Source organism: Ichthyophthirius multifiliis (assembly GCF_000220395.1).
Source record: "Ichthyophthirius multifiliis unplaced genomic scaffold scaff_1120509251397, whole genome shotgun sequence".
NCBI lineage: Eukaryota > Ciliophora > Oligohymenophorea > Hymenostomatida > Ichthyophthirius > Ichthyophthirius multifiliis.
The window spans coordinates 71011-79452 of record NW_004085913.1 but is presented as its reverse complement, the minus strand read 5'-3'; the positions used below and the strand labels follow the sequence as shown (position 1 = coordinate 79452).

The 8442-nt window shown below is 23.5% G+C and overlaps 1 protein-coding gene across 1 annotated transcript, besides 3 other annotated features; it reads right to left on the bottom strand. All coding sequences in view use genetic code 6, as the record gives it.

The window, feature by feature from the left end:
* Positions 1-1858: 1858 nt before the first annotated feature.
* Positions 1859-5638, bottom strand: IMG5_195570 (hypothetical protein; the record flags this gene model as incomplete). Its single annotated transcript, XM_004024336.1, has 3 exons — positions 1859-3122; positions 3382-3455; positions 3751-5638. 3 exons carry the CDS (start codon positions 5636-5638, stop codon positions 2913-2915), a joined length of 2172 nt encoding a protein of 723 aa, XP_004024385.1. The 3' UTR covers positions 1859-2912.
* Positions 5639-5932: 294 nt separating this feature from the next.
* Positions 5933-6017: a microsatellite.
* Positions 5945-6037: a microsatellite.
* Positions 5949-6017: a microsatellite.
* Positions 6038-8442: the final 2405 nt, after the last annotated feature.

Sequence of the window (8442 nt, the reverse complement as noted above, 5' to 3'; positions counted from 1 at the left end):
TGCTGTTTCCCTCCCATAAATTGAAAAATCTTCTTAATCTTCATAAAAATCTCTATTAGATTTTAAAATAGTATTCATATTATCCACTTATAGTATATTCTATATTTATTATTCATCCTTTTTTAATTGATTTGGTGTTAAAAAATAATAAATAACAGACGGTTAATCACATTATAATGATATTTTAATCGTATTTTCAATAGCTATTACTTTAGGGATTGGAAAGGCCTTCGGCTTTTGCTAAAAAAGCCCTGTATTTTTTACCAACTTAACTTTAATAGTTTCAGGTTTATTAAAATTTTAGGCATTCTTTCCATCTAATTAAAAATTAATGTCAATAGTAGTGTTATCAGTAATATCTTCTGGTTTAAGTACTCCTTTTTTACTTTTAAAAACAAAATACATTCTCTAAAATTATCTATCAGAAATTTTATTATATAATAAAAGAGGATTATCCTCTGCCAAAACAACTTCTAAATTATTAAACTACCCCACTATAGTTACATAAGAAATATCTAAAACTGGAAAAGCACTCGAAAAATCGAATATAAAAGGTAAACTAGAACCTCCATCAATAGGAATTTCATAAAAGTCTAGTTTTCGTTTTATATTGACAGTTCCTTTATTTGTGCTTACCACTATTTTCAAAGGGGGCAACTCCATATATTATTGCTAATAATCTCCTTTAATTTTTAAAGCTTTGAGTGTGTAAATTCCAGGGGAAGTGTTCATTTAGGCGGCTATATAAAATTCAGAAAAATATAAGCCGGTAAGAACATTGAATGAGTTTGTTAATAAATCATTAAAGTAAAAATATTGGTTATTCTGTGTAAATTAATAGATAAATTGGGTCTTAAATTTTTCACTGGTAGCTGTTTTTAGCTATATTATGCTGCTGTAAAAGCCTATGAAACAGATAAAAGCATCATCTGATATTTTTTAGGGGATGTAAAAATCAGAAATATTAATAGTTTAGATTTAGGTTACTTTTTGGACCCATTAAAGGTCGATTTTGTTTGATTCGTTTATGTATTCAATTTCTTAGGCTTGGTAGTCCGAAGAATATTAAAGAATAAATGACTCGTCAGTTATTTAGGTAACAAAGCAAATAAATTTAATATTTTTACAGGCTTTACTTGGAGAGATTATATTTTTAATCGTTATTATATAATTTTGTAAAACAGTACTTCCTTTGTTTGTTAAATCAAGATAATCTTCATCATTTTTGGCAATAAAAATTCTCATTCTAGAAGAAGAAATAAAATCACATTATTTTTATAAAAAAGCGCTATCTTCATTTTTAAGAAAAGGAGATCCTTATTTATATGTATTTTAAGGATCTTCTCTTGCAAAACTGCATTCTTAATTTAAACTTTTAAAAAGAGAATCAAATTCTTAAGGGAAATCTACATAAAAAATATTGTTTTTTTATACATATTATCTTTATATTTATATTTTAATCTATATATTATGGGCTCTCCTTATAATATTCTAATTCAAAACGACTGATAACACAGAAAAATAAGAAAACTCGTCCTCAAACAAATTAGATGGATATGTATCTGTAAATACACCATGTTTTATCAATCCATTCTATAAATTATCATCGTCATCTACTCCGACCCAAAAAATAGGCAAATTATAAGAATCTAATACTCTAGGCATTGAAACTCCAAAAATATCAAGATAAAAAGTAGAAGCTACCTAATTATTGGCATATACTTTTATTTTTCTTTCGTTTATTATCTCACAATAAGCTAAAGTGGAATTTTCTAGAGTATTTTCGAATGTAGGCTAATTTGTTATATAACATTCTACTTTGTTATTTTTGTTCAATAGAGGGGAAAAGCCCATTCCAAATTCTACATAAATCCTACTTTACAAACTTAAAGGAACATTTACTGAGACTTTAATTTTATAATGAGCTTCCAAACCTTAAGAAGAGAAATATCTCAGTACAATTTAAGGATTTGGTACATAATTAGGATCAATTATTTTTGCAGGATTAGTAAAGATTTTGTCTAAGGAATAATTATTAATTAAAGATGGATTCGGCATTTAAGGACTTATAGGCGCATCAGGGTATTTTTGTTCACTTTTTTATTTCTAAAGACTTATAATTACAGGTCTAGCAGGAGGAATATTACTAAATAAATCTTACAATTCAACTTTTATATTTTTGGAAGAATTAATGTCATTTCTTTTAGGCGTATTTCCTCCTGTACATTTTAATTAAAGATTATAATTTTTATTTTCTTCGAAATCAAATTACTGATTTGGAATTAATTTTTATTTTTCTAAGGAAAAAGACTGCCAATTTCTTGATAGAGTAAGCTGATAGTTTTATTTTTCAAAAATTTAGCATTTTACAGAATTTTTAATCAAAAGTTGATTCTAAGTTTAGTCCATTAGAAATCCAAAATCAAATTTATAAAAATTACTCTAATAGAATGTACTCCTATAATTACTTGAAAACTCAACTAAAAAAGCGCTTCTTGCTCCTTCTTCAGGAATTTCCACTTGTAATTATTTCAAGTTTATTTCTTATAAAACATTTGTATCGGCTAAATTAAAATCTCCTTCACAATATTAATAAATAAGATAATCTTTTGGGTCATTATATAAATCTTCTCCATATACTCTGCCTTCAATAATTGGTATAAGTATATTAATCTTAAATTTATAACTTTTAGAAGAGTCTAGTATTACAGAAAGGTTCGTTTAAACTTCAATTGATAAAATTGAATTTTATTCAATTAAAAAAGTATTTGTTTATGGGAATTTAATCACATCAATTGATAGAGTAAGTTTTAAATAATTAAGTTCTGATACATTCACACTACAACTTAAATTTGAATGAATACATTTTTTCACTTATAGTGATTAATATACATCTTAATGTAATTAAATCTTCAATTAAATCGACTTGAACCCTTAGATAGCATTTTAGTCCAATAATAAGCTTTTCCCGTCCCATTTTATATCAAAAAGCAAGCTCTATATGCCGTAATTGTCCACATTTCCAAAACATCTCTTCTTAGTCTTTCAGATCTGCAACTCCAGTATTTCCATTTAATACTTGGATCATTTATATCTGTTTATTCTTCTGTTAACCCTTCGTCCTTCTTAAAGCGATTAAATTTCCTTACTATTTGAAAAGCTATAAGAAAAAACAGACATTAAAGGATATTTTTCAACAAAAAAATTGGGGAATTAAGCATTTAAAACATTAACTTTTCTCAACGTTTTTTGGAAATTCTAATCATCTACAGGGCAAAAGATAATATAATTATATTACTTATCCCTATATACTTGGCTAGGCTTATTAAATTTATACTTGAAATTAGTACAATATAAATAATCTTAATTTTCAAAATATACTAAAGCTAAATCAAATATATTTAAACTGAAGCTTGAAATTGTTAAACCTGCTCCATATTATCCATTTCCAACAACTAATATATTAATATATCATTTATTTTAATATTTTTTTTTTTAAAAAAAATACATATTTTATCTATATTGGTATCAAAATTAGTTATAATACTATTATTATTAGGTGTTTACCCTGCTATACTACTTTTAGTATCAAAATTAAAAGAAAATTTATCAGTGGCTATAAAAAATATATACATAAAAATAAATTTATATTAATTTTTTAGATACTTTCTTCTAACCACAGTTTTTATGTGCTAAAATCAACTAAAGCTTAAGTATTTTTACCAATTTAATTAACGTTATTAATTTTACTTTTTAAATTTCCTTGTACAGCAGGACCAAAGACTCTGTAAACACTAACAATTTGAACCAACCCTTCAACTCCTAAAGAGTTTCTACTTTAATTTGCAAAAGCTAAAACAACATTTTTAGGTAATTTATCAACTTCATTCTATAAAGGAATAAGTAAATTAAATTCATTTTCAACATTATGTACATTGGAAACTTCAAAATGTTTTTAATTCATCCATGTATTTTCACCTGAAACTGTCCCTTCACATTTTACATATTCACATGTTCCAAAACTACAGCCAATACTTCTATCTTAGGTCTAGCTTGCATTTTCCAAAAAGCTTTCTGCATTAATTAAAGAATCTAAAAAAACCAAAATCTTATTCGAATTTAAAAATTCCTAATTTAAAATAGTACCCCCAATTCTTATCATAGTCGGAATAAACATCCCATTATTTGTCATTGCACTTCCTCCGTAAAAATTAACATAAGAAACTTTAATATTATTCAAATAATAGCCTTGTATAGTATATGCGTTTATTAATTAAGCAGTAACTATCTTATATTCTAATTATCCTGAAATATACTCAGCCTCTTCAAAAGAAACAACAAAATCTAACAAATCTTAATCAGGGTAAAGTTATGAATGGAATCCTTATGGAAAAGAAACATGCCTTAAAGATACTACAGCAGATGAAAAACTTAAAATATCTCCACTAGCATCGACTTTATATCCCTAAAAATTATTACATTGATCAGCAACATAATTAGCATCATCTTTTGCTCCACATTCGAATCTTGCAAATGAATATTTATTTGAATTCACTGTATTTTCTATATTATCTATTGTATTAACTTACTAATCTTAAGGTTTATCATACCAAGTACATTTAGGTATTTTCCTAGTTTTAGATAAAGATTTGAATTCCTTATAGCACTCGAGAAAATCTACATCCCATCTTTTAAGTACATTATTATACCCCACAAAATCAATTCCTAGAGTTTCAAATCCTCTTTTAATTTAGATAATTTTTGGATTAAACATAATATTAAGTCTTATAAAAATTTTTTTATTTAAAGGACTTTTCGTCATCTAATTATAACTACTTTTTAAGAAAAAAATGACTTATTAATTCTCGAAGTTGCCTGGAACTATCCCTATAGTACCTTAATTTTCTATCATAAGATTCTACATGGCGTTCGGCAGACTCGATAACGACCCATCATCATTTGCAGTTAAAACCTAGCTCGTTCCAAATTAGAAAACATCCTATTTATGCCAACCTGTTAAATCCAAATACTCAGTATTGGTGAAAAGTTCTGTCGAGATACCCTCTAGAGGTCTAAAAACACTAACATTATTAATTTAATTTCCTTAGTTATCAAAAACTAGAGATTCAATTTCAATTCCTCCGAAATTAGTTAAGTCTGGTGCGTCGTTTTTATAAAAAATTTTAACCGCAACGAAATATTCTGTGTCTTTATTTAAGAAAGCTCCCACATTTTTACATATAATTTTTCCTAATTAAAAAAAGCAAGAAACCTTACTTTTCCCCTATAAAACAGGCAAATTTGTGACAACAGAATTTTCGAAAATTCCATTACACTAAGCGTCTATTTTTACTGTCAATTCACTTCCTTCTGGTAATATATTATCGACTTTAAATTTAAATTACACTGAGTTTGCAGGTCCTAAAATACCACCAGGTGCACTCTTGAATAATTTAAAAGGCTACGAAATATTCTCGTTTTCGTGAATCCCCCATAGATACATATTTGCGACTTTAGTTATTTTTATTTCCTTAGTAGATAAAGAGTTTTATTTTGTTCCTTTTTCAAGTACTCTGTTGTCAGTTCTAGCTGTTAAATATACCCGAATATCTCTTAAGGAGACAAACAAAGGATTCATTAATTCTATTTTGACGCGAATTGCTTATTTTTATTTAATGGGAGATTTCTAGTCTATTTTTAATATTGAACCATTGCTTTATATTTGACATTCTGCATTTTACGACTCTATATGAATACAGTTTGGATTTTGGGAAAAATTGCAATTGTTTTAAAAAATTGTGCACAAACCAACAAATATAAAATCACTTTAATTTTAACTTCCATATACACTACTACCTTTATTTATTTCAACAAAATAAACACCACCTATAAATATATTAATTAAAAAACAATATTAATAAAATCAAAATAAATATATAAATAATATATATATATATATATATATATATATATTATATATATTTATATATATTTATATATTTATCTATATTTATATAATAGTTTTTATTTATATTTAAAAATTTATCATAATTTACCTTCATTTAATTATGTTTTAGTTGGAATTATATCTAAATTAGCACTTAAAGTTACACCTGGGTCTGTTATATAATTTAATTAAGGTTTATCTATCATAGTTAATTCTATAATAATACTTTCTGTTTTTATAGAAGGTGCTATATATAAATAAAAAAGAGAAAGGTTTTCATCAATTGTAATAAAATCTTCTTAGTTCGAGGTTCTTGTCCTCATAGAAATAGGTTCATTATAAGCTTTTGGCTATATTTTTTCTTTGAAAACAATGTCAATTTTGTATGTTTTCTCTTTTTCTATATCTACATTGAAATTAAATAAATAAGAACCATTTTAACTTTGTATATCTGCAGCTATATTTTAAACTAAATTTATTTCGCTTTAGTAATCTTAAATACTTCCATATACGTCTTTATAAGGACCTAATTTTATAGGAAATTGCACTTCTACGAAATCGTTTTTTTTTAATTCTGTTTAAAATTTTATTAAAACACTTATTTTACGAGCTTCTCCATCATAGTTATACTAAACTTTTAGGCTTTCTCCGAATATTTAGCCACAGTTAGTTTATTTTAGAAAGATTACGAGATATAATAATATTAAAATTATTAATTTTTAGTTTATTATATTGTTTTTTTAAAACATAACTTTTATTTACTATTATTGATTAATTTGTACTATATTAATATTTTTTTTAATTTGTAATTAAAAAAAATATTATAATAGTTAATTATTTATTTTTCCTTTTTAAATTTTTTTGTAAAGTTATTTTTAATATGTTCTTACGTAGACAAAAAATTAATCGCTTTTTAATATTTTAAATATATAACTTTTTAAAAAATGTAAATTTTCAATTTAAATATTCAATCATTTAAAATGAATAGAAAGTTGTTTAACTTATTTTAAATACTAAATAGCATATTTTTAAAATTAAAAATTCAAATATAAAACTAAATTTTAATAAAATTAAAAATATTTAAACTATTTAATATTTTTATTTATTAATTATTTATTATTTTATTTGTTTAGGAGTTTAATGTATTTTATTTGGTAACATAAATAATTAAAATAAAATTTTAATATTTAGATATTTTAATAAAATAAAGAAACTATAAAATATTGAATTAATAATATAAAAATTATTAAAAGTTAGTTATTAAACAATATTTATTATTAATTTCTAAAAGAGAATATAGTTTTTTTATATGATTTTAAAACTAAGAAAAAAAAAAATTAGTTGCCATAATTTATTATAATATTGCCAAAACGATATAAAATGAATTGCATAATTTATTTATAATATTACCAAAATAAAATAGCTTAATTTTATTAATAGTTTTTTCTTATGTTTATTTATTAGATACATTAAAATGTGTCTAAAATATATTTTATTACAAAAGATTTAAAATATAAATATTGATTATTATATTATGAAATTAAGTCAATTTCATCTGTAATAATGCAATAAAATGTTGGTTATTAATTTTAATTATAAAATGATATAATCAAAGCTTTAATAAAGGCTTAAATTTTATAATTTTATTTTATTTAGAAAAAGTTCATTTTAATAAATATAAATTTATGCATTTTATTAAAAAAAAAAATTAATTTTTTTTTATAATAATAATATTAATTTAATTATTAGTTTATTTCTTCTTTATTAAAAATAAATATAAATATTTTCCTTATAATTAAAAGTTTCACTAATTTACTAATTTAAGATATTAAAATAATTTAAATCTAAATGTGTGTATTAAAAATTTAAAATATGTTCTAACGCATTTATTAGTAATGTTAATCAGAAAATAATAAACTGATACAATTCGAATTTACATTAGATTTTTTTTCATTATCTATATATAAAAAAACAGAGAAAAATTCATGTTATTTAAAAATACAAAATATAAGTAGATATACAATAAGTTAAAGTTTCCTTACTGAAATGAATGCTTTCTTATAAGCAAGTTTAGCACATAAATGATCTACGATGATTAATATTAATGTCTAACTCCTTAATATAGAGTAAAGTAAGGATCAGAATGTAAATGTGAAAAAGTAGAACTCGGAATCAAGGTACTAAATGTGAATGATAATTATTTAACCAAACCCACTCTAAATGCTCTTTCTCAAAAGAAAGTAACTAATCTTTAGTAATTGATTAAATAACTTTTGACTGTAGAAGAATTAACAATATTAATTTAGACTAAGATTGTAAACCTTAATTATAATTAGTTGTCCTTTGGTTCAAAGACTGCTTAAACTACACTAATTTACCCCAAAAATGCGTCAATTTAGCGAACTAGACTTAAGTAAATTTATTTATTCCTCTCATTGATTTTTACGATCTTTAACTTAAACACCTAATTATCTGCAAATCGAAGAACTATCTAT